The sequence below is a fragment of the Desmodus rotundus genome, chromosome 12, assembly GCF_022682495.2.
Source record: "Desmodus rotundus isolate HL8 chromosome 12, HLdesRot8A.1, whole genome shotgun sequence".
Lineage (NCBI taxonomy): Eukaryota > Metazoa > Chordata > Mammalia > Chiroptera > Phyllostomidae > Desmodus > Desmodus rotundus.
In genome coordinates, this window is record NC_071398.1 from 15,020,273 (window position 1) to 15,046,737 (window position 26,465).

At 48.3% G+C, this 26,465-nt stretch overlaps 1 protein-coding gene across 3 annotated transcripts in view; it reads right to left on the reverse strand.

Annotated features, from left to right (window-relative positions):
- Nucleotides 1-26,465, reverse strand: part of RANBP10 (RAN binding protein 10) — a 57,946-nt gene that overhangs the window by 16,707 nt on the left and 14,774 nt on the right. The window contains exons 1-4 of one of the 3 annotated variants that reach the window (XM_024556199.4): nucleotides 25,368-25,407; nucleotides 21,005-21,091; nucleotides 20,838-20,890; nucleotides 1,613-1,780 (exon numbers count right to left, since the gene is read on the reverse strand). In XM_024556199.4, the coding sequence (XP_024411967.1) occupies nucleotides 1,613-1,780; nucleotides 20,838-20,886 (217 nt within the window). In that variant the 5' untranslated portion in view covers nucleotides 20,887-20,890; nucleotides 21,005-21,091; nucleotides 25,368-25,407. Of the gene's footprint in view, nucleotides 1-1,612; nucleotides 1,781-20,837; nucleotides 20,891-21,004; nucleotides 21,092-25,367; nucleotides 25,471-26,465 lie in introns of those variants that run through there. The other 2 variants (XM_045191807.3, XM_024556198.4) reach the window with 2 other exon arrangements.

Here is a 26,465-nt window from a genome sequence, read left to right on the forward strand (position 1 = left end):
ATCGGTGGGTCCCACAGCAGGGGCCATGATCTGACCTAAGTATGGACAAGCTGGAGAAATGTGAAGAGGGCAGGAATCCAGAGCAGAAGGGACTGGGTCTGGCTGCAGAGGGGCAGGTGAAGGGCAGCTTGGGTAAAGAGTGAGAACCCACAGCAGTGGCCTCTGGGACTCTGACAGCAGAAAAACCCAAAGCCAGAAAACAGCTGGAGTCAGAGAACAAAGTAAGAAGTGAAGAGCCACCTTGAGACCTTGGCCTTGCCCTCCAGCTGCTAGCGCCTCACCAGCTGGATACCAGCAACTGCAGCCAGGTGGCCATGGATTTCAGAGGAGAGTTTCTCTGATGTGCACCCGAGTCAGCTATGCAGTGTCTGTGCTATGCTCTCGATGCCCACTCTGACCTGTGGCATCTGACTGCCCTGTTGAGGAATGCTGGCTCCTGATCACACAGCCCAGCCACCAGCAAACCTGATTTCCAACAGGTCCCTTGATTCTGCATGGGCTCATCTCCTGGAGAAGCCACAGAAGGGACGTGAGGAATGGCAGCCCCCTTTTAACTGCCCCTCAAGTCAGTGGGTCTCCTAGGAGTTGAGTTCCAAGTAAAAAGCCCAACTTCTTTTCCTGGCAAGGCCTGTGGCCAGCTTGGCTGGTATGGTTCTGCGAAATCAGAGAGCTCTGCAAATCCAGGCAGGAAGGCCCAGCAGCTAGGCACCACCTAAGAACCATTCTGGCCAAGGGCTCCTCTCATTCAAGGGCCAAGTACCAGTCAGTCCTCATAGGGCAAGTCATTAGGATAGCCAATCTCCCTCTCTCTCAAGTTCTAATCCTAAATTTCTACACATGTGCGAGACTGCTCTTCCAAGGGGCCCTCCAGGGCCCCCTCACCCTCCACTGATTGCTGCTTTTCCTGGGTTCCTAATCCCAGCAGATAACACCACTAATTCAGCCATTCTCCCACCTTCACTTCTTGCTAAGGCATCCCATGTGGCACTAATCCCTGCTGGGTCACCCCTGTCCCCTACTTCCTGCAAGCCACCTGCCTCTTCTGCTAGCCCTTACTCCAGTCAGTCCACCATTCTCAGTCTCACCAAAGAGACCTTTTTAAATATAAATCTGTCCAGGTTGCTGTCTATTAACCATAAACAGGCCAGAAGAGACCTGGCCCCATCTGACTGCAGCCTGTCTGTTTACCTCCTGGACGAAAGCAGCCCTCACGGTTGCTCCACAGCAACCATCACCCCGAGTGTCAGAAGGGCCCCAGGCACGCAAGCCACTACCACTCAAGTATGTATTTGGGACCCTCACCCTTCTCACCAGCCCCAGACAGTGCTCCAACGAACATCACACAGGCCAGGGGCATGACTGCTACACTGCTTCTCGGTCAGCACTGACCCTGGGCTCGATAAATGCTCTTGAATGGAGGGATTAACAAAGAGAGCGCCCATGCTACCCTCCCTTCACCTTGCAGGGCTCCAATGCCTGGACATGGCTGAAGTTCCCCTCAGCTCAGCAGAGGGTCTGTGACACTGCTCTGGCCTCAAAGCCTGCCCTTGGGCCTCTCACCAACCAAAGTGGCTCCACGGGGTAAACCCTCCAAGGTCCCCTATGTACCCACCAAGGCTGTGACCATTCTTAGTGTAGAAGCAGGTGCCATTGATGAGGTTGACGCAGCAGCCAATCACATCTCCTGTGGTGAATGTGGGACCATAGGGCTGGCCAGTACCGGAGGAACAGAAGGAATGCCCATCATCTCCATGGTAACCATAGGAATGTTTATCCCAACCTGTGAGGGAAGAGAGCAGCCACAGCTGAGTAGAGGTACTTGAGAGAGAAGCAAGACAGCCACCAAAACCCACCCAGGTCTGCCCTCCTCTCTCCAGCCTGCCACTTCAGTCAGCGTTACAGGGTCTGGCTGTGCCGAATGCTCCGTGAGTCCAGCAGCTCACCACCCCTGAGTTGCTGAGGCAGCCCTATTGAAGAAGCCCATGCTGTGGTCAGCAGGAACCAAAACTGTGAGTGACCGGGAAGGGACTTACCAGAAGTCCGTACAAGAAGATGGATAAAAGAAAGCCTCAAGGAGAGGGGGCTTGAAATGAGCCTCTGAAGTATATCATGGTGGGTTTAAAAATTTTTTTTTAAAGATTTTATATATTTATTTTTAGAGAGAGGGGAAAAGAGGGAGAACAAGAGGGAGAGAAACATCAATGTGTGGTTGCCTCTCGTGTGCCCCCTACTGGGGACCTGGCCTGCGACCCAGGCATGTGCCCTGACTGGGAATCGGACCAGTGACCCTTTGGTTCGCAGGCCAGCATTCAATCCACTGACCGACACCAGCCAGGGCTAAAAGAAATTTTTTTAATGGAAGTATAATTTATATATAATGAGATTCTCCCTTTTTAAATGACAGGTCCATAAGTTTTAACAAATTTAACACATTACCACCACCACAATCAAGATGTAGAATATTTCCATCACTCCCAAAAGTTTCCTCATGCCTCTTTGCAATCAACCCTCCTCCACTTTATCCCCAGTCCCTGACAACACTGATTTGTTCCTATGGTCTTGCCTTTTCCAGATATCATATAAATGGGATCACAGAAGATGGAGTGTAATGCATCTGAGATTCATCCACATTGTCAGAAGGACCCGTACGTTGTTTCTCTTCACTGCGGAGCAGAACTCCGTTACGTGGTGGATGCACAACAGTGTCAGTCTGTTCGCTAGTTGATGACATTTGAGTCGTCTTCAACTCTTGGCTATTAGGTATAAAGCCAACAAATATTCACGTACGCTTGGCACAGACACGTTTTTTTCATTTCTCTTGGCTAAATACTTAGAAGTGGTACTGCTGGGTTATAAGATAAATATATGTTTCACTTGATAACAAACTGCCAAACTGTTTTCCAAAGTGGCTGTACTGGTTTGCAGTCCCACCAGCAATGTATGAGGTTCCACATTCTCACCAGCACTTGATATCGTCAGTTGTCTTTTTTTCCTTTTTTCTTTTAGCCGTTTTAGTAGGGACGTAGTGGTTTTAATATCACTTCGGCTTTAATTTGCATTTCCCCAATGACCAAGGATGTTGAGCCTCCTTTCATATACTTATTTACTGTTGGTTTATTAGAAAATTACCGAACTGTCTGTTCAAATCTTTAACCCTTAAAAAAAAATTGGATTGTGTGCCTTATTAAGCTCTACGAGTTCTAAATATATCTTGGACATAAATTCTTCTGTGTGTTTTGCAAGTATTTTCTCCCGGTCTCTTGTTTGTCTTTTCATTTTCTTAACAGTGTCTTTCAAAGGCCAACTAAGATTTTAATTGGGATTGTGTTGAACCTATAGATCGATTTGAAGAGAATAGACAGCTTAATAATATTGATTACTCCAACCCATGAACATGGCGTATCCCTCCATTCATTAGGTCTTCTTTAATCTCTCAACAATGTTTTGACAAATTTATCTTTAAGTATTTTGTTTTTTGATGCTATTATGAATGTTACTTGTAAATTTTAATTTTCAATTATTTTTTGCTATCCTAACAAAATACAATTGATCTTGGGGGTGGAGAAATGGGGTCAAGATTTCTTTTTAAAGAAATTAAGTAAATTTAATAAAAATATTCTAAAATTAGATTATGATAATTTGTATAACTCTGTAAATATGCTAAAACCACTGAACTGTACGCTTTAAATGGGCACATTTTATGGTATACAAAGGTCATCCCAATAACACTATTAAACACACACACATATATTTGATATTTTAGATATTCACCCGATGTCCTGCAACCTTGTTAAACTCACCAATTAGTTCTGGTAACTTGTATGAAGATTCTTCAGCATTTTTAAAATATATTGTCTGAGGATACAGTTTTATTTCTTCCTTTCCACTGCATGCCTTTTATTTCTTTTTCCTGACTTACTGTACTGACCAGGACCGCCAATACAATGCTAAATAGAAACAGTGAGAGCCGAAGTGTACCACGGTTTACACAGGGGAGAGAGGGAAGGAGGTCATTCAGGAGGGAGCAGCACAGGTGTAGGCACAGACGCAGGTAAAACAGGAGGTTGTGAGCTGTACAGGGGCCTGTGTGCCTGCTGGGGAACAGCAATGGAGCCCACAGGGCTTTGGCAAGCCCAGGACCATACATGGCAGGCAAGCTGAGGGGCTGGCAGGCAGGTCTACTCCCCAAGACAACCCCTCCAAGTAATTTTGTCAGCCTCTGCTGCCTCCTTGGTGTCTGAGAAGCATGCCCCTATGAACATGCTTAATGACATCCCGCCCCTCCCAAGTGGCATGGGTAGGAGAAGCTCTCCCCTGGAAGGGAAAGGCCAGTGGGGCAGGGTATGTGAAGACCTGAGTGGCTCACAAAGGGAGGCAGGGCTCAAATATTCACTCTGTGTGGTGTGTGCGCACGCACACTGCTCGAAGACAAGGGCTCTGGGCAGCTCTAAGCAAAGGTGTGGGGGTGAGAATGGATGGCAGGGTCAGGGGCTGGCAAGGGAGACAGAGGGCGTAAGTGGAGGTAGAGCTGACCAGACTTTGGAGTCCAGACTCTGTTCTGAATTCAAACCAGTGGGCTCAAGGACAAGTTGCTCCTCATAATCACAGCATCCATCCCAAGCCTTGTGTGCCCTAAGCCTTCACGTCTTCAGCCAGGAACCCTCTGGTTAACAAAGATTTATCCCAGAGCCCACAGTGGGAAACAGGCCACAGCTGAACAGCTCTCACTAACGGACGTAGGGCCCAAAGCTCTGTTGCTTCCCTCCCAGCACCTTCCCACCACACCACAAGGAAACTATCAGAACTGTCCAGGACTGGCTCTAAAGGTCCAAGGCCTGGACCTGGAGCCAGGCTCTGTTCTCGCTTTCCCAATTCCCTACAGACACTGGGACTGCCTGGCTCAACCCAACTCCAAGCTCCTCATGCTTAGGGGTGGGAAGGGACTTACTACTGCTGGTGGGTACACAAACCCTTAGACCTCAGGACATGACTCTCTGGGTCAGCAATGCCCATTCCCCCAACGAGAGGCAGGCCAATAAGGCAATTGTAGGCAAGGCCTCTCCTCAGGCTTCAACACAGGCAGCCCTACGGCTCCTGGTGGCAGCGGCTGCAGTAGTGGCTGCTTCCCTGGTCTACAGAAGGCCACAGATGAAGAACGGCCAATTGGACAGCAGTGAGGACCAAAGTGACAATCGTCCAACTTTGGCTCAGACTGGGCTTGGTGGCCCCAGGCATGCCCACCAGCTTCCCCTGACTCAGGACCCACATCCACAGCAGTCAGAGTAGTGCTCCCCTCAACCCCTCCCCACCCCGCCTGGATTCCTCAGATGGGGCATGGGGACTTCCCACTTGTGACAAAGTTAACTGACCACAACGTAGCAACCTGTTAGGAAAGCACCATAATAACCCTGTGTGTTTGGGACAAGTGCTGCCACCTTCACCTCACCGAGAGACTGGGGGACTTGCTAACCAGCCACACAGTTGAGAAGTACCAGAGCTGGGATTTGAACCTAAATCTTCAGATTCAAAAACCCACATTATCCCTGCTACAGGAACTGTCTCATTTGTGGTGGTGACTGCTCTGGCAGTGAAACCATCCCCAGGCCCTTGCCCCATCACCAGAAGAGTGATCGGATGCACTGTTTTAGGCAGCTGTGGACCTGGAATCTCCATCCAGCAATGTGTCACAGGGCCTGCAGGCCAGCAATAAGGGAAAGCCCAGACCCCAGCCCTAGACAGACCCCAGCCACCAACTGGTGTCTCCTGTCTGAAGGCCACAGCTGCTCATATCTGCTTTCTAGGGCACACCCTCCCCTCCTGCCTCACCAGGCCGCCAGGGCCAGCAGACGAGGACACACACCTCCACGCAACCCCAGCCCACTTCTTTCACCTGCAAGGACGATCCTGCGTGATGAATCTTTTTTTTTTTTTTTTTTTAACATTTTATTTACTTTTAGAGAGAGGGGAAGGGAGAAAGAGAGGGAGACAAACAGCCATGTGCGAGAGACACATGGATTAGTTGCCTCTCACATACCCCCAACCAGGGACCTGGCCACCAACCCAGGCATGTGCTCTGACTGGGAATCAAACCGGTGACCTTTCAGTTCACAGGCCGGCACTCAATCCAGCCTGAGAGCCACTGAGCCACAGCAGCCAGGGCGTGGTAAACCTTTTATGCAGATTTTACTATCTAGAAGGTAGAAGACGTGAGCTGGAAAGTTTTCTTTTTTTAGCTTTCTCAGATTGAAGCAGTAAGTACTCTAGAAAACCTAATAAAAATGTGGCCATTTGATTTATCAAAACTACTGATATAACCTGGAAGAACCATTCATTCCCTCCTTAGTGACTCAAGGAAATTTGGGAGATATTTTTGTCTCCATGTATGGGAGCTCAGAACTTCTATCAAAACAACACGTTTACATTTTCAAAGACTTACAATAAAAATGTAAGTATTTTGTATACTTTCTTCAAAAATAATATAATTATTTTGACAAAACTACCATAGAATTGCCCTGGCTGGTGTGGCTCAGTAGACTGAATGCCAGCCTGTGAACCAAAGGGTCACCAGTTCAATTCCCTGGCAGGGCACATGCCTGGGCTGTGGGCCAGGTACCCAGCAGGGTGCTCGGAGAGGCAACCACACATTGATGTTTCTCTCCCTTTCTCCTTCCCTTCCCCTCCCTCTAAAAATAAATAAATAAATACATAAATACTTAAAAAAAAACTACCATAGAATTTTTAGGTTTTTAATTTGAACTATAAACAAGGATTCAAATTTTTTTAAACTGAAGAACTCAATAAAAACCCAAAGTATTTATTTAGCCCTGGTCAGGTGGCTCCATTAGTTGGAGCGTCCTCCTGTACACCAAAAAGGTTGAGAGTTCAATTCCTGGTCAGGGCACATGCCTAGGTTGCTGGCTCAATCCCCAGTCAGGGCACGTGTGGGAGGCAACTGACTCATGTTTCTCTCTCTCCCTGCCCCTCTTTCTCTCCCTCCCCCTCCCCTCTCAAGTCAATAAACAGACCTTCCAGTAAGGATTAAAAAAAAATTTTATTTTGCCCTGCTGGTGTGGCTCAGTGGATTGAATACCAGCCTGTGAACCAAGAGATCACTGGTTCGATCCCCAGTCAGGGCACATACCTAGGTTGTGGGCCAGGTTCCCCAGTGCAGGGCACATGAGAGGCAACCACACACTGATGTTTCTCTCCCTCTCTTTCTCCCTCCCTTCCCCTCTGTCTAAAAATAAATAAATAAAATCTTTAAAAAAATTTTTATTTAGAGTCAGTTCAGGTTTCGCTGCAAAATAGATACATTTTCCTATCCCCCCCCAATTCCAAAATGATTCATTATTATATAGATTTTCCCAAAGGAAGAAAATTCAGTCCCTATGGTATACTGAATAAGACCGACCTCCCAAAGATGTCCTTGTCCTAATTCCCAGAACTGTGAATATGCTTCTTTATATGGTTAAAAAAAGAAAAAAGATTCTGCATAAGTGAGTAAATTACTGCTCTTGCAATGGGAGATTATCCTGAATTATGGGGTAGTGGGTTGCACAATGCAATCACCTGGGTCCTTGCAAGAAAGAGGCAGGCAGGAAGGTCAAGCCAGAAAAGGTCATATGATGATAGGAGCAGGGAGATACTAAAAGATGCTACACTGCTGGCTTTGAAGTGGAGAATGGGGCCAGGAGTCAAGGAATGTAGGGGGATTCTAGAAACCAGAACAGACGAGGAAACAGATTCTTTCCTAGACTTCAGAAAGAATACTGCTGACACCTTGATTTTAGGACTTCGGTCCTCCAGAAACGTAAGATGACTATTGTAAGCCACTACTATCGCTACAGCAGCAACAGGGTACTAACACAGTCCCCCTATGGCTATGAAAGTCATTGAGCGTCTGCAAAGACTAGTGAAGAGAAGCAACACTTCAGCTCCTTGTCTCCTCACAGTGTTGTGAAGTTAAAAGCTTTTCCAAAAAAATCAGACCTGTAATGTATCTTCAAATGAAGCTTTCATTTTAGAGCCAGTATTTTCCCAGACACAACTAAGAGTCAGTGTGTGTGCACAGGTGTACACGGACACGCAGGAAAGGCAGCTAGGGGTTACAAACAGAATGTTGTTATACACCTCATTTAGTAACAGCCCTGCAGCAGCCGCTTGATTTGGGGCCGCTGTGCTAAATTCCCATCCTCTGGAGAGGAAAAGCATCACCCACTTGCTGCCAATTAGTTAACAAAGGCCCACTCCAAGGAGGTGACAAGAGGGTGTGGTGGGTGGTGAAAAGGGTTAGATAAAATTAGTCGTATCTTATTCAGATTAGATAAAATGCATAACAAAGCCAATAAGCACATAAGAAAACAACTGGTAGATAAAATGTGTGTTGTTGTCAGTCTCAGGCTAGGGTCCCAACAGAAGGTGGTTTGACCTTTGTTAGAAAGAGACACTGAGCCCTGGAAGCCCTGGATGGTGTAGCGCAGTGGATTGAGCGCAGGCCTGCAAGCCAAAGGGTTGCTGGTTCAATTCCCAGGCAGGGCACATGCCTGGGTTGCAACACATTGATGTTTTTCTCCCTCTCTTTCTCCTTCCCCTCCCTTTCTCTCTAAAAATAAATATTAGAAAAAAAAGAAAGAGACACTGAGCCCTGAATGCCAGGGCAGCCAGTGTGGCCTGAAGGACGGTGGCAATCTGGTCCCCAGGCAGTCACTTACCTCCTCAGACCTTGGTTCCCTCCCCTACAAAATAAGAGGAGAGCAAGTAGACACAGCTGTCAAAGGGCGATAGGTGTTTACTTGTGAGAAACAGCCGAGTCTCCAGGCTAATCCGGTAGGCTCGCCCTCTGAGGGGAGAGGAAACTGAGGCACTGAGAAGCTGTGTGAAGCCCATGGTCTCAGCGATAACTCTGTTCAGAAGCTCAATTCCCCCTCCCCTGATGGAGTGCCAATTAGATAACCGCAGGGGGTGGTAAAGCCACCACCTCCACCTTCCTGAGGTCGTCCCCAGTGCAAACACAGGCAGGAGAAAGGTGCTCTAAAAGTAGAACAGCACAAGTGCCTCAAGACTGGGCTGCATCGGAAAAAACCGCAGGTACCCCCTACAAGGTTTCTGGACCCCAAGCTTGGCTGAGCTGACCAATACTACTCCCTATCGGTGTTAAGGCTGGGTTCTGTAGACTCTGAGAAGGGAAGGCCACAAAGCCTCCTGGTGCCCGTCCCCCAAGGCCATAAGAACAAACAGCAGGGTAAGCGAACAAGGAGTGCTTGAATTTGTCTGCCAGTCCTCCGTCTTTGCGAGACAGCCCTCACCTTCTCTTTAGAAGTAGCTCCTCCCCTGCAGCACCCCTGTGGCTTCAGCGGGGACTGCTAATCCTTGTAAGCCCTCCCTCCTCCCTGAGGCTGGGCTGAGGGCTGACCCAGGCTGGACCCACCAGAGATCTTCCTGGAATTTTTCTACAAAGGAGCTGGGAGAAGAGTGAGCCTCAAAGCTGCTGTCTTTCCAACCTCATGTAGAAAGCCGGTTTGACAGACTAAAGCTAATAAAGCAGAAAGCAGAGGCAAGAGACAGAGACACAGAGAGACACCTGGTTCCTCTGCCTGCCTGCCCAAGGTCTGGAGAAACAGGCTGATTAGAGGAGGGTTTCTCACCCCTGAAGCAACCAAAGTTCTCTATGGAAAGGGACCACACCTAAGCATCTTTCTGTTCACCTTGCATTAACACCTGGCCCGCAGCAGGAGGTGCTCATGAATTGTTTGTTGAAATGTAAAGGGAAATGTGGCCAAAGGCTGGCAGGAAACCAGAAGCACAAGACTGCCAATGTGTCAGACCACATGTGACACATCATCTGTGGGCAATCCTGAGCTTGACTGTGAGGAATTTTGTTGTCATTAAAAAAAAAAAAAAAAAAAAAAAAAAAAAAAAAAAAAAAAAAGCCCTGTCTAGTGTGGCTCAGTGGACGGAGCACTGGCCTGCGAACTGAAAGGTTGCTGGTTCGATTCCCAGTCAAGGCACATGCCTGGGTTGCGGGCCAGGTCCCTAGTTGGGGGCCAGGTCCCTAGTTGGGGGCATGTGAGAGGCAATCAATCAATGTATCTCTTGCACATTGATACTTCTCTCTTTCTCCCTCCGTTACTTCCTCTCTAAAAATAAATAAATAAAATCTAAAAAAAACCATTAGAGCTGTCCGACTGCATCACGCCTCTCCGTGCACAGTCTAATGGTGAAGCTGCTTCCGGGCCCTGGAAGGAGGCCTGCAGACCTGGCTGCACCCCGTGGGTACTCTGGATCAGATGATGAGTAGGGCAGCACGGTGAGGACACCGTCTGACAGAGAGTGCCACCCCACTACCCATTCTTCCTTCTCCAGAGAGTATAAGCCACGCCACTCCCAGAGATAACTGATGGGTAGCCAGCGTGACGCCCACACAGAAAAGCCTATCCCCTGCCACATCAGATGCCAGTGATGCAAGGAGAAGCGAAGCCATATTCAGGCCAGGAGGCCACAAGCGCCCAGATCAGATGCTCTGGCACTACTCATTTCCCCTTACATCATCACCCAGGGGGCAAGTCTCAGTCCTGGAAGTCCGGGGGTGGCTGAGGAAATGGCTTATCATCTTGGCAATCCCACATGCCACCACCCCCAGTTACAGTGCCCTAGAGGTGGGAGACTCCTCATGGGGGTGCCAGGGATCCAGCATGATTGCTCCAGGGGCCCACCCCACACCACTCCCATCGCCCAGGACACATCAAGGGCTTCAGTCCCAGGGCAGCTAGGAATGAAGAGAACTCCTATGCTGAGTGCAAAGATTTTCGAATGGTCAATCAACACATCCCCACAGAACCCTGGGAGGGGGCCGTTGCTGTGCCTGCCCCACAGTTTCCAGTCCTGGCTCAAGGCTGACCAGGACAGAGTCCAACCCATGTCTTGCTCACAGAGATAGCCTAGAGCTGACCACCATGCCACCAAACCAGCCCTCTCTGCCCAATGAATAGGTCCCAGTCGTCACTGGACTTTGAGGTCAGAGCCTTGGGTTTGAATCCCAATTCTGTCATTTCTTAGCCCCTCGAAGTCCTCCTGGCTGGACTTCTCTTTCAGGGTGGTAGGAGGATGAAATAAGAACGGACATGGAACACCAGCCCACGGGAGGCTCTCATTTGTGAGTATCCCTTCCCTCTCCACCTCTAACACTAGCTCAATGACCAAGCCTGGGTGTCACAGACTTCCTGCTCCCTTTTTGCCTGAAGCAGCAAACAGGGGTGGAACTAGTCACCACCCACCTCTCCTAAAAGCCCACTGCGAGCAGCCCCAGGCCTGCTCCACTCTTGCTTGTTCCCAGTTTTGTGGGGAGGCCACCTGACCCTTGGAGCACTTGGTAGAGCTCAAGAGCCATGCCCAGTGGTGTCCAGAATGTTACTCTTGAGGCTGGCCATGGAGGCAGGAGCTGGGCGGGCTTGCCCAGGGTGCTTCCTGAGCCTGGGCTTGCTGTGGAGAGGACACACATACCAGGGGGACCTCATGGCAGGGTTGCTTCTCAAGGGTGACCACTCACTCACAGCTGTCACCCCCGCCATCCATCAGACAGACGCGTCTCCCACACCTCATGTTATCTTGAAAAATCTGACAGAAGCAATGCCTGGAATAGCTCAACAATGGATAACGGGAAAGCAAGAGAGAGTTTTTCACGCAGCACTGTGGGGTGACCTCATGGAAGGCCTGTCACAGTACTCACGGGGCTGTTACCCTAAGCCATGGGACCAAGGACCAGGATTAATGTAACCTTAAGGCGATGCCTCTGGCAGCTCTAGGCCAAAGGAGCCAGGGATTCCCTGGGCTCTACTTTTCATAATGCTCAGCACGGAGGCCAGGGTAAAAAGGGCACGAGAAAAGGCAGACTGCAGGTAGCTGGTGACACCAGAGGTAGATGCCAGACAGAGCCTGTCCTCACAGGGCACCCAGGCCCTACTCTGAGACAGAGCCAGGTGTCAACTTGAAGCCTAAGCAGCGTGAAGGACTATATACCAGCACCTGCATGTAAAGGGGCCTTCCACGAGTCAGAGTCCTTCCCCACCCCGAAAGAAACAGATACCCGATGGCCAGGGGAGGCCCCGGATGAGCCTAGCTGGGTCTGGCCAGGACATGGCTCATCTGGTATCTGGCATATCTGTCAGGGCTGCCTGCCTTCACCTCAGGTTCCCATGCGACTGGCTGGGTCTGTCATCTGCGTTGAGTCAGGCTAAGGAAAGGGATGTCACTATTCCATATAACTATGGTGCAACCTCAGCTCCCAGGCCTTGTTACGTCTCTTCTTTGACTTACTGGCTTTTCCTTGTTTACACTGAGCTCCTTGTAAACCTCTGGGCAAAGGCAGTGGACGTGTAACCCCTGGTAATGCAGGAGCCTATGACTTCACAAACGTCATCGGATCCTGAGAGATGGGCATGCGCAAAACCCCTCCCCAAAGCAGGCCCAGGCATAATATTCCGTATTTCCGGGACCCCTAGATATGGTCTCCCTCTGCCCAACACTAGGGGGGCAAGGGATCGAGCAGTAACTGTCCCCAACTCAGCTCCACCTCGACATGGCCCCAGCCTCCAGTCACACCAGAGGACCCTTGAGAATCTGTTTTCAAAAACTGACAAACTTGGGTTTCAGAACTGGCCCTTTTGCTGTCGGTGAAATCTCTATCTCAAAGAACTTAACTTGCCCTGAAAAATAGTTTTAAATCCAGAATTTTTACATCTGTGCTGCAGAGATGTGGGAGATGGTATTTGGAAGAAGGAAATAACCCCCAAGTCCAATAATTTCCAGGTCTGACTCGGTTGCTTCATTTCAAAAGGCTGCCAGGCAGCCCTAGGATGTTGTAGTAACACAGGTCTCCCTGTAGCCGAGGGAAGAGGCACACAGGAAAGGAACACGGGCTCAGCTGGTCCTAAGGCCAAGGGCGCTGCTGACCCAGGGAGGAGCAGCAGGGAGGCAGAGGGCCTCTTACCTGAAACCAGTTCTGCAGCAGGGGCCATGCCGAGTCCCGCAGCACCGGCACCATCAACCGCCATGTGAACCACCAAGGGCTTTGACCAGTTTCCTGGCCCTTGGGCCCACCTGCCAAACAATCCTGTCCTGAACTGCCCAGTGGACAGAACCTGTCGCCAGGGACACAAGGCCCTGAGTATCAACCCCACACAGGTCTCTTCCCAAGGATATCTCTGACAGAGGAAGAACAGAGTAATAAAGGCAGCAAGGGGCAAAAGGCAGACAACAACCCCAATCTATGTTCCCAGAGCCCTGGTCCTGGGCAGCTGCCCAGTGGCTTCAGAGAGTCTCCTGGCTGCTCCCCTTCGAGGCAGGACTGCCTCAAGGCCCCTACTGGTTGAACTGCAGGGTTTTCAGCAGTTGGTTTCTTCCCTCTACCAGCCTGGCACTCACTTGGGAGTCTTACACAGCATCTGCAATCATTCCAAGGATGTTGAGGGCTGTTCCCAGGTGTTCTGCAAGGGTTAGGAGGAGATACACCCAGATTCCCAGTGGGGCCCTGATGACTCAACCCACGCACTGGAAAGAAGCATGGCTTCCTTGATGGAGATGGGAACTGAGCAACCCCATGGAAGACCCCTGCAGATTCTGGGATGAAGGTGCTCGAAGAGAAGTAGTGGTTAATGGTGGACACCGTGGGGGCACATCCGCTGTGAGCAACAACATGGAGTGAGACAGAAGCAGTACCTGTTTGGCAGGTACAGACGAAAATAGCATTTGCAAACTACAGGAAACTCACCTACATGCTAGTAATTGCTAAGGCATCCACTACACAAAGCCACCTGCTATTGAGACATCTTACGTGGCAGGTGCTGTACCCGACAAGCATAGGGCGGAAGGACGTCGAACAACACCACCTTGTCATTTACTGTCAGTGCCTGCCGTTCCGCCGGCAGGGGCCAGCCTTGCCCTCGCGCACCTGGCACAGACCCCGCTGTTTTGCCCTGATCTCTGCTATCTGCAGTTGCTCTCCTGTGGCACATGCAGATGTGAAGTATCAGCTATTTGCAGAATGTGTCCCACCCAGCAGAAGCAGGGCCCCGGCACAGGGATCAGGACACAAACACTCCCGGGGCCATGCTTTTAACAGCCCACTCAGAGCAGGCTTGGTCAGGAAAGCTCGAGGGAAAAGAAAAGATGCTCACTTGAATATGGCCATACTGTGGAAAGGAGGTAGACAGTCCTTCTCTGTCCCAACCCTACCCCAAGGCATGGTGCCAGGTGCCATCTGCTCCAGGGGGTATGCCCTTTACTTCTAATCCCCAGCTGTGGTTCTTACAGTTGCTTCTTTTCCAAAGGCCCAATGGGCCTGGGTTCTCCTTTGAGGGGTTGTGGTAATTAAGGTAATACGTGCCACACCAAGAAGACAGCTGCCTCCTCCACAGAAACAGCAAGGAGGAAGTTATCAGCTGCCCACTTCTGAGGCAGATGGGGCCACCTATCAACACAGCCTGAGTCTCCCTTGCTCTGTCTGACATACAAGGTGAGAAGGAGTATCTGTCCTAACCCCATCCCCCTCAAAGCACCCAAGCTGGAGAGAAGTCCAAACCCTACCATCTATCTATACCCCCGACTTTTTTACCCCTCTTCCCCAATCCAAGGATCCCAGCTCCTGCCGTTCACCGCCAGTTCACTGCCAGATGGGCGGGGCTGCAGGTACCTCACCTGCCTGCAGATCATCCTGCCCTGCTTCCAAGCCATTTAGCCAAGGGTTCTGACATTCTTACTCTGGGCCACACCTGTTCCTTGGTTTCATGCTTAAGGAGGCCAAAAACACCTTACGAAACGTACACAATAAAACTTCCACATCTTCCAACAGAAACCTCTGACTGCGCAGGCTAAGACATGCCCGCCTGCTCCCAGGAAAGTCTGAGCACCACATGCGAGAGACACTCTCTGTCACCCTCTGCCCAGGGGCCAGTACAGCGGCCCTACGCCCCGACAGCCCTACAGGGCTCCTGCTAAACCCGACAAGGAACACTTGAAACAACAACATCCTGACTCTGGCTGCTGCACTGTCCTCTTCCTCCACAATCCAACTGCAGCTCCCAGAAGACATAAGCACTGCAGAGAAAATGTAGTTTTGATTACAGCTAACTCCACTCTGATACACAAACATTCACGATAGAACCTTAGATGAATATAGGTAATTCCTCCCTCAGGTAGAAAAGACAGCTAACTCCATTTTGATATACAAGTATGCATAAAAGAACCTTAGATGTATAGGTACTTCCCTGGTCAGGCAGGAAAAAATTCCTGTCTCAATAACAACAGCAGCTAACATTTATGTACCCTTTGCGTGTAATGGGCACTATTATAAGCACTTTATAGGAATTAATTCCCTTAATCCTCTTAACTATCCCATATATGAGTAAGGTACTAGCATCACTTCCACATTAAAATGGGGAAACTGAGGCACAAAGAAGTCAAGTAACTTGCTCCAGGTGACACCACTGCCGGGACACACATGCAGACCATGTGGCTCCAGAGCCCAGGTTCTTAACCACTGAGCAGCGCCGCCCACCAGAGTCCCGAGCAACACTGCTCCAGTCCTCCCGTGGCCGGATGTCAGCCGGCGACTGGGTCAGAGACAATGAGCCTTGACATACAGCAAAGGGGGAACAGTCATTCCTCCTACAGGTGGAAGGTGGTGACAGAGACCTCACGCACAATCAGCACCACAACTGTTAGGGTGGCTAAGTTCCAGAAGGCTTTCTCACCACCGAAGGCAGGCTGCAGGCCAGCGGGGACATGACTCGAGACTGGTTCCACCACGCCTGGCTCGCTGCAGCCACTGTGGCGAGCACCACACTGCACAGCGCAGCGCAGGGACGGCCGCTGCCCACAGCCCAAGTGCACCTATGTTCACTCTGGGAGAGCAACGGCAGAAAGACGTGGTCCGCGCCCAATGGATGCATAAACGTGAGACAGCAAATCGGTGTTTCTTTCTCTCACTCTCTAATCGATAACAAATAAATAGACAGGTCCAAGTCCCATGGAGCTCACGGCCCAGGGAGGACATGGCCGGGCAAGGTCGCACAGAGGGTCCCGGGCAAGACAGGCATCTACTAAGGGGCAGCACAGGGAATGTGTGCAGCATGTCTGGGCTTCCTACAGACATGCTGGTGTGTGGTGTGTGTGGAGGGCTGAATCGTGCACTTCTGTTTTTAAATCCTCACCCGAAGACATTTTGTTAACTGATTTGAGAGAGAGAGGGAGGGAGAAACATCAGTGTGAGAGAGAAACAGTTCCCTCCCGCACATACCCTGACCAGGGACCAAACCCGCAAACCCCGCCCCCCTGCCGTGTAGGGGATGATGCTTCAACCAACTGAGTCACCTGGCCAGGGCTAAATTGTGCATTTTTAAAGGGGCGAATTTTATGGTATGTTAATTACAACTCAATTTAAAAATTAAGAAACACTAGATTGAAAACAGTAATCATTCTCTTTTTTAAAAATTAATACAATGGATTCAATTCCACTAAAAGATCAATCAATGAAGATTTTTTTTTAGGCTTCGATAATATTAATCATAGCAATATTTCTATAAGAGAATCATATGGCCAAAGCAGAACATACTGGAAGTGATGCCACAAGAAACAAGTGACTTGAACATGCTAACGAAAGAGGAAGCAAAGGCCTTCTCAAAACCTGTATGCCTCAGTGTCCTCTCCAAAAGACCAACTGGCCCTGATGGATTCACTGACAAATTTTTCTAAACTTGCAAATAGGAAGTTCTCTACATACACAACTGTGAAAATAAGAAACTCCTCCCAATGAGCTAGTAGAATTCTTCTCAACTAAACCATATACTGAGTTATCTCAATATACACCCACAGGCATTTATAAATTTAACCATCCACTTCTGATTAAATGCTTCCAATGAAGTATTTCAGACAAGGAAAGGAAGTCTTTTCTTTAACTACCTCCTGAAGTTCCCTAACATGCCCAAACTTTTCCAGTTCTTACTGCCCAGGAGGCCCCAGCCCAGCAGATACACCCACCCCCACCCCGCCCCGGAAAGCCTCCTCTGTACTACTAGTGCACTCCTGAGCTAGTTGCTTATTAGCAAAGCTGATCACATCTGGTCTATGCTCAAACCATTCCTGCAGCCCCCACTGCTTACATAAAGAAGTCCAGCCCTGGCTGGTGTAGCTCAGTGGATGGAGCACAGCCTATAAACCAAAGGGTTGCCGGTTCGATTCCCAGTCAAGGCATATGCCTGGGTTGCAGGCCAGGTCCCCAGTGGGGGCCACATGAGAGGCAACCACACACTGATGTTTCTCTCCCTCTTGTTTTCTCTCCCTTCCCCTCTCTCTAAAAATAAATAATTTTTTAATTAAAAAAAAGAAATTAAGAAGTCCAAACCGCTTGAAATGAGACACAAGACTCCCTCCCCAACTGGCTCATCCTGACTGTCCCCAGGAAGCCATCCTAGCACACTCGACAACTTAAATGGAGTCACTCACAGGCTTTACTGTACCATCACCCAGAACCACCTGGTAAACTTCCATCTGCCCCTCAACACAAGGCTGACACACCACTGTGAAGCTACAGTAATCACACTAACCACTACCTTCCACCAAACACACCTGTATCTATCGAGGAGATACATCAACCCTCCAACATCTCATCTAAGGTTAGATCTCAAATTCTAGACCCAGCCTAGGCGACCGCCATCACTAACCTCCCACCGACCAAACAGCCTCACAGTCCTAACAGCCTTCATCTCAGCCAAGGGCCTCTTGGAAACCAGAAGCAACTGGCAGGAGGCTCTGTCTAGCTGCCACCATCCTCCACCTCCCCTCCCGACTGAGATACATGCAAGTCGTTTCAGGTCCCACTGTTCGTGAATGAGGAAACTTCCAGTGTTGGAGAATATATGCTCCTTATCACCATTTTTTAAAGTGAGCCCAGAAATCAGAAAGCAGCAAAGGGTATTCTGATCTTCAGATCCAGCACTGGGATGAACAGTGGCAGGCCCACCTGCATTCCTAAGAGAGGTCCGTCCCTCTATCCCTGTATCTGTCCTGTACTAGGTCTGCCCAGCCACTCAGCCCGCTCAGTATCCTGGGAAGGCCAGAGACATCCATCCTTCCCAGGGAGAAGCCCTATCTAGATGCAATCTGATTCATGCTTTCCACCTTAAAGAAAAATCAGGGACAGATTGGGTATTGCAGGAAGGAAAACCCTCAGAAGCTGGTGGACAGTGAAAATGAAAAAAGGTATAACATCCACGGAACACTGTGTCCTCAGGACAAAAGTCCCTGAGGACACAGGGACTTTTGGCCTTTCTCTTGCCAAAAAAGAGATGCACCAGGGAGCATGTGAAAAAGTGCCAGCTCTCCTGATGTGTTAGTGTGGAGTCAAATACCTCGTCGTCTCCAAGCCCCTTCTCCCTACAGGCCATCCCTATACCTGAACAGGGTCTGACTTCACAAAGGCCAGGTGGATTTCCCTACAGTTGTACATTAACGACGTCAGAGCACGTGACCAGTGGCTGGCCTCCATCATCCCAGAGCCCCAACTTATAGACAGGCAAACACACTAGGGCGGCTCCCCATGGCTCTGTCTCAAAGAGATTCAGGTCAGCCTGAATCTTGAACCCCTCCCACCTCGTCTGCTCCACTCCATGGATCCCAAATCCATGAGTCAAGCAAAAACAGTTCTTACTAAAGAAGAATGAGCAAGTGAAACTCAAAATACCAAGCCTACCACATGATAAAAGGCTGCTTTCCAAGACCACCTCAGAGACAGGTATGAGGACTGCTCATACCTGTAAAAGCCTCAAAAGTAAAAAATTTCCTTTCTAGTCCGATCCCTGGCCACATTGTCCCTTCCTAAAAGACAGCCAATATTACAAATGTTTCTTAGCTTTATGAAGATATACTATCTATACATATACGAGCAGAAACAGATATGTTCATTTTCCCTTTGTTTCGTATTTAGTAGCATATTATACATATTATACACTGTTCTATGTTTTCTATTTTTCACTTAACGATATATGCTAAAGATTACTCCAAATCAGCACCTAAAGAACCTCATTTTTTATAGCTGCGTAGTATTCCTTTATGAAGATTGACAAAAAATGGATTTAATTAATGTTCAGGGTTGCTTACAGTGTCATCCAATAACAGATGATAATCATTTTTGTATAATAAGCCTATAAAAGCCTCTTTCCTGTCTCACCAAAGCATGCAAACGTTCAAATAGCACACTTAGAGCACGAGAAAGATTAAGCATCAGTTTACGCTTGCCCTGGCCCGGTGACTCAGTTGGTTGGAGCGTCATCCCATACACCACAAGGTTTCGGGTTGGATCCCCAGTTGGGGGACATACAGGACGCAACCAATCGATGTTTCTCTCTTACATCGATGCTTCTCTCTCCCCCCTTTCATCTCTCTCTAAAACCAATAAACATATCCTTGGGTAAGGATTTTTTTAAAAACAAGATTCTAGAAGAATCACTTTACCCTTGATGAGAAATTACTGTCCTAAGCCAGGTGTTCATGAAAAGGCAGAGCCACAGACACCGCAGACACATCCAGCCGGCCGAGGCTAGGAGCTTGTACCATAAAGGTCACAGCCACATGACACACAGAGGCCAAACAGGCCGCACACGTTCTGATTAGTAACAAAAGGCCAGTTTTCACTCCGATCAAAGTTAAAAAAAAAAAAAAAAAAAAGTCAGGCTCCTAACAATTAGTTGACTCCTAAGCAAGTCTAGATTTCCAGTATTTGAAATTAGTCCATTGGAAAAAAATCTGCTATTGATATTAAATAGACTGGAAAAGACGTAAGGTTTCAGTGCTACTCCCTCTTTGGAAAAAGCCAGCTGCCTTTTCCATATCATGGACACAAGGAGTAGACAGGGCCACGGGCAAAAACACAGGGACTTTGCCTGCCTCCATGACAGTGTCAGGGCAGCTTGCACCATGTCACTTCTGCCACTCGAGGACAAATGGTGGACCCTCTGGTGGGGGCTTTCTCTCCCCTCAACTGTGCTCAGCCCAAGACTGAGCGTGACCACTGGGCAGAAAACAGCTGGAAGAGTACCTGGTGGTAAAGAGCCTCATCTGCAAGCCCAAAGCATTCTGCAAATCTGAGGCTGCTTTCAGCCCAAGTCTTGTACACATCCTCCTATTAAGAAGTTGCCAATCCCTGGCTGGTGTGGCTCAGTGGATTGAGTGCCGGCCTGAAAACCCAAAGGTCGTCGGTTTGATTCCCAGTCAGGGCACATGTCTGGGTTGCGGGCCAGGTCCCCAGTTAGGCATGTACAGGAAGCAACCGATCAATATATCTCTCGCACGTCGATGTTTCTCTCCCTCTTCCCCTCCCTCCTTTCTCTCTAAAAATAAAGAAATAAAATCTTTAAAAAAAAAAAAAAAAAGGAAGAAATTGCCTCAACTGAACATGGGAGGCCACGCGAAGACTTTGGTCTTTAACGGGGTGACGTAACAAGGAGCCGGTGTTGCAGCAGCCTCACTCCCCGTGTACGGCTGAGTCCCAGGCTGGTCAAGCAAAGGCCAATAGGAGCAAAGGCTACTGAGGTGTGTCCCCACTGAGAACAAGTTCAGGTCACTTGGTTTTGAGTACAAACAGTTCAAACTCCATGAATGACAATCATTTGCCAATTAATTGTTGGAATGGAAGCCTACCCCGTCCTGGCCCAATGGCCACCTTTTAGGATCCTCTACCCAATGGCCTGGTTTGCACAGGCCTTTCCAGCCCCTTGCCTGCCGCCATGACCCTCACCACAGAGTGGATTGGGACAGCAGAGCAAATGTTCTCTTAACCAGTGACTCACCAGGAAGTCTGTTCATGTTGACACCTTGAGCTGAGAGTCCTATTCCCATGTACCTTCAAAAAAGCACACACGAAAGTTTTGGTTAGCAAATGATTACGCATTTCCATTTTCAAATACTTCTTGGTAAAGAACAGAAAAACAGGAAAAACAATGCTCTTTTAACATACTAGTGGTTCCTGGAGAAACTTGACATTTTGATTTTCCATGGAAGTCATCTCAGTGCCTTACGCAGCTGAAGAAGCAGGAGGTAGTACCTGTAACCAGGAACCACGGGCTTCAGTTTCAAAGGAAAGTTTCCTGAAATCACTGCTTCTAGTCTCATGGTTTCTGGCTTCAGCTAAGGCAGCAGAATCTATTCCTAAGAAGTGCCTAAAGTAAGGAGGTCAATTCTAGAAAAGTGCTTGGCAGAGCAATGCAAGATCAATCCCACAGAGACAAGCCACTCTGCAGCAAGGACCGGGACATGGAAAGGGTACAGCCAGGCACAATCTCTACAGGATCGTCGAGACCCCTCGTACAGAGCTTCTTGTCTGAGCCTCCCAAAACTCATCCCCCTCGTCCCACACATCCCCTGGCCTTCCCTACCACCCAAACTGTGAGGTCCCTGAGACCCACTCTCTCACTCCTCCCACCCCAGGTGTTGAAACAACCAAGCCACCCACAGCAAGTGGGGCCCATGCTGGGCAACTCTGCCAAAGACACCTCAGTGACACTCAGAGAAAAAAGACATAAGGTTTTTTCATGAGGTCAAGTCAAAAAAGGAAATGAAAAGGTTTTTCTAGTCTAAATGTTTGTAGTGTTCAAAGAAATAGTGAAGTATCTCCCCAAGAACTTAGAAATAAGAGAATGAAGTCATCATCTTTTAAGAGTAAAACAGTAGAAGCCCACACATGATGCCTAATATTAACCACATGTGAGTGTCCACAAGCATTTGAGGGCTGAAGTGTAACTTCATGGTTGCATAACGATGTGAATGTACTTAACGCTACTGGACTGTGCACTTAAAAACAGCTAAAAGGGGCAGAGCATTTACGATCTTGCTTCCTGGCAACTACTGTCAGTTTTGCTCAGATAAACTCTTATAAAAATCCAAAATGGCTAAAATGGTAACTTTTATGTTATGTATATTTTACCACAATAAGATATTTTTTTTAAAGCAGTTCCCTTATTTTGACCATTTCCAAGTGGCTGTACACTTACATTTTGATTATTTTTTAAAATTTTTTAAAGGTTTTATTTATTCACTTTTAGAGAGAGGAGAGAGAGAAAAACATCAATGTGTAAGAGATATCACACATTAATTATTTGCCTCTTGCACGCCCCTAACTGGGGACCTAGCCCACAACCCTGACTGGGAATAGAACCAGCAACCTTTTGGTTCACAGGCTGGTGCTCAACCCACTGAGCCACACCAGCCAGGGCTTGTTATTATTTTCTATTATAAGTAATTCTGCAAGGAACCCTTCCACGTACATTTCCCCAGGTTGGACTATTTCTTTCCTCTCCCAGCATGTTCCATGCACCTAGATGCCTGTTTCCCAATACTGCTGGAGTCCCCACAACATGGCGCTCCTGCCCTCCTCTGGATGGCCTCCTATGAGTTCTAGAAGAGTGGCCCCTACCACCCAAATAAAGGATCATGCAGGGAGGGACGGCTGTAACACAACCACCTTCCTCTGATACCAGCTACCCCATCATGGAGGGCAGGAAGCAGGAAAAGGCACCCGCCACACACGGCCCTGGTAACTTGGCCAGCAGGGGTTAGAGGAAAGGGGAGAAAAGGGAAAGGAGAAAAGGAACAGACTTCAAAAAGGGACTTCCATGGTTCCAAGGACCTGGACACTCACAAACTGCCTGCTACCTCCTGACAGAAGGGGACTTTCAAGGACCATCAGGAGCAGAGGCTATGTAAGCCCAATGGCAGGATTCCCACATTTTCCCAGAAAACAGCAGGCCAAATAATTAGCTTCCTTACTTTACGTGTTAGAAACTGCCAAAAGCTGGTCTCCATTCCCTCAGTGCCTCAGCTGACCAATCAGCAAATGACCCCAACTACTCTGCAGCCCTCAATCCAACACGCACACGTGCAGCAGAGCCAGTGGTTTACCTGACCTGGATGCCAGCCCAACACCCTGCCCGCTGGCAGGGGCCGGGCCTCTGCCGAACACCACCTGTGATACGATCCCTGGCACACGGGCTTCCTGATGCTAAGATGAGGCCTTGTGTTTGGAGCTACGTGCGCCTGGGTGACCCTTGACAGCTAAGGCTAATGCAGACGGGGCAAGTCAAGGGCCATCCAGAAAGGGCATGCTTGGTCACCAGCAACAGGTCTCTGGGTCTACAACTTTCCACGGGAATGGGGGACTACTAAGGCATGTGTGCTCAAAACGCAAGTTGCTTAGGCCTGCCCATAGGGGATGCTTCTTCAGCCTCTGGCAGCTAGCCCTCAACACCTTCCTATAGGCTCTATGCCCCACAGGTAGGGTAGTGTTTGCTAGAGAATAGCCTGGGAGCTTTACATACTCCAGGTTCAACCTGAAAATCTGAGTGGGTGAGCTAAGGATAGAGCAGCCAGGGAGGCCAGTACCCACACTTGGGCATCTTGCTACCGCCAGGTGTCAACAACACAGGGAACAGCCCCACAGGAGCCTAAGCTGCTTGCTAGGTGCAGTCGGAGCTGAGTCACTGTTCAAGGGGAATGAGTCCCATCTCTTCAAATATCAGGTGACATTAAGTCTTCCCCAAAAACATGATATTCTGAAACTACAAAAAAAGATGCAGCCTCCTCTCTTCCAGCAAATCTTCATGTACTTGAAAACTTTTATCTGACCAGTCTGAGATAAGCAGAGAGGGTAACGCTGACCCCACAAATATACTACAAAGCACTCAACTGTATACTTTAGATGGGCAAATTATATAGAATGTTAAATTACATCTCAGTAATACCCCACAAACTAGAAATAAAAGGGAACTATCTCAACGTAATAAAAGCGATCTATGGAAAACCTACAGCTAACAGCAAAGGTGAAAGACTGAAAACTTTTCCTCTAAGATCAAGAACAAGACCAATACGCCTGCTTTTGCTGTTTTTATTCAACGGGGTACTGAAAGTGCTAGCCAAAGCAATTAGACGAGGAGAAAAGGCATCCAAATTGGAAAGGAGTAAGTAAAACTATCTCTGTTCACAGATGGCATGAGCTTATATGCAGAAAACCTTAAAGATTCTACAAAAAACTGTTAGCAAAGGCCAGGATATGAAATCAACAAAACTATAGGATACAAAATAAACACACAAAAAGTAGGTTGTGTTTCTATACACTAACACTGAACAATCTAAAAAAAATTAAGAAAATAATTTCACTTACAATAGCATGAAAAAGAATAAAAGACTTAGGGATAAACTTAACCAACAAGGTGAAAGACTTGTACAATGAAAACTATAAAACATTGAAAGAAATAAAAGACAGAGAGAAATGAAAAGGCATCCAGGTTCATAGGCTGGAAGACTCAGTACTGTTAAGATGGCCCTGAGTGGAGTGGCCCGGTCGGTTGGGCACCCTCCTGCAGAGCGAAAGGTTGCTGGTTTGATTCCCAGTTAAGGCATACGCCTGGGTTGCAGGTTCAGTCCCCGGACAGGGCGTTTGAGAGGCAACTGATTGGTGTTTTTCTCTCACATTAATGTTTCTCTCCCTCTCTCCCTCCCTTCCCTTCTCTCTAAAAAGAAATAAGTAAAAAAAAAAATTTTAAAAGAAGTGTATCTCATTTTTTAAAAATACTGTTAAGATGTCAGTACTACCCAAGAATACATACAGATTCAATGCCATCCACATGGAATCTCAGGGGACACTGAATAGCCCTAACAAGTTTGAAAAAGAAGAAAAAGTTAGAGGAGTCATACTTCCTGATCTCAAAATTACTGCAAAGCTACAATAATCAAAATAATATTGGTACTGGCAAAAAGATAAACATGTAGACCAATGCAACAGAGCAGAGAGCCCAGAAAGAAACCTTCAGATATGTAGCCAACTGATTTCAACAAGGGTTCTAAAACATTCAACTGGAAAATGACAATGTTCTCAACAAACGATGTCAACACAACTGAATACCCATATGCAAAAGAATGAAGTTGAACCCTTACCTTACATCATATGTAAAATTAACAAAAAATGTGTCAAAGATCTAAATGTAAACCTAAAACTGTAAAACTCTTAGAAGAAAACATAAGAAAAAAAAAACTCCCTGACACTGGAATTGGCAAGGATTTCTTTGATATGACAGCCAAAACCCAGGCAACAAAAGTAAAAATAGATAAACTAAACTGCACCAAAATTTAAAACTTTTGTACATCAAAGGACATAATCAACAAAGTGAAAAGGCAACTCACAGAATGAGAGAAAACATTTGCAAATCGTGTATCTAATAAGGTCCCGGCTCCCCAAGAAGCTGCCAAGGATGAACCAAAACAATAAGGAGAGGGCATAACAAACACCCCAAACCCAAGAGTGTTCTCCAGGACACATAAAGTAGTACCTCTGCATCTGTTCGTCTCTGGTGGCGCTTGAAAATAAATGGGTTGTTGGGAGCTGTTTGATCCTTGCTAAAGTTGAGTAACTCAGTAAAAACAGGTGTGATGACTCTCTTTCCAGAAACCCTTCCGGTCATTCACCAATTCCAGAAAAACCCTCTGTGCCCAGTACAGCGCTAGGGACACAAGGGTGGAGGCGTGGACTCAGCTCCTGCCCTCCACCGGTTTCCACTGTCAAGCCAGGGGCAGGCCAGGGAATCAGGGCCTGCTGACCAGGGGAATCCCAGAGGAAGTGGAGGCTAAGCCAAAACCTCGGAGAGGAGATGGGGGAAAAGAGGAGTGTGTTTCGGGCAAAGGCGGAGGAATGTGCTGAGACACATAGGCAAGAGAGCAGCCCCATGGTCAAGGAACCGAGCAGAAGTTCAGTGTAGATGGGTCACAGCTTGGGCAGATCTAAAAGGAGCCAAAGCTGAAGCAGGAAAGAGGCTGTTCACTGTCAGCTTCCAAACTAGTTGAAGGAGTCTGAACTTCATAGGAGACCAATGGGAAGCTACAGAAATGGTTTAGAAAGGATGCAGCTGATCAAATAGCTGATATTTGGGAAATGGATGGAAGAGGCAAAACTGGAGGCTGCCAAAATCACCCCGTGGAGGATGACAGGGCTGGACAAGGCCAGGAGCGGTGGGGACGAAGAGACATGGAAAGAGCCAAGTCCTCTTTAGAACCTGGTGAACTTACTGGGTCAAGGAGAAGCTGCCCAGGACACTGTCCAACATAAACCCATCACCAAAGAAGGGGCACGTCTCTGAGACCCACGTGGAAACTCTGCAGCCCGAGTGCTTAGTCAGCTGGAAGTAGCAGCCTTTCTCCAGCTCTGCGCTGTCCCTGACATTTTACACTCCGCACAAACATCTGAACAGGACACACGCCTGCATCACAGCAAATACACCAGACAAACCCAGATCCGAATCTAACCTCTGCCTCTAAGTTCCCCATGTGCCCAAGGGAACATCACATGGCTCAGTCCAGAGAGCCCTCAGTGCAGCCACTGAGCAGGACCAGACACAGGAGCACCCAGCACAGAGCCCGCAGCACTACTGGTG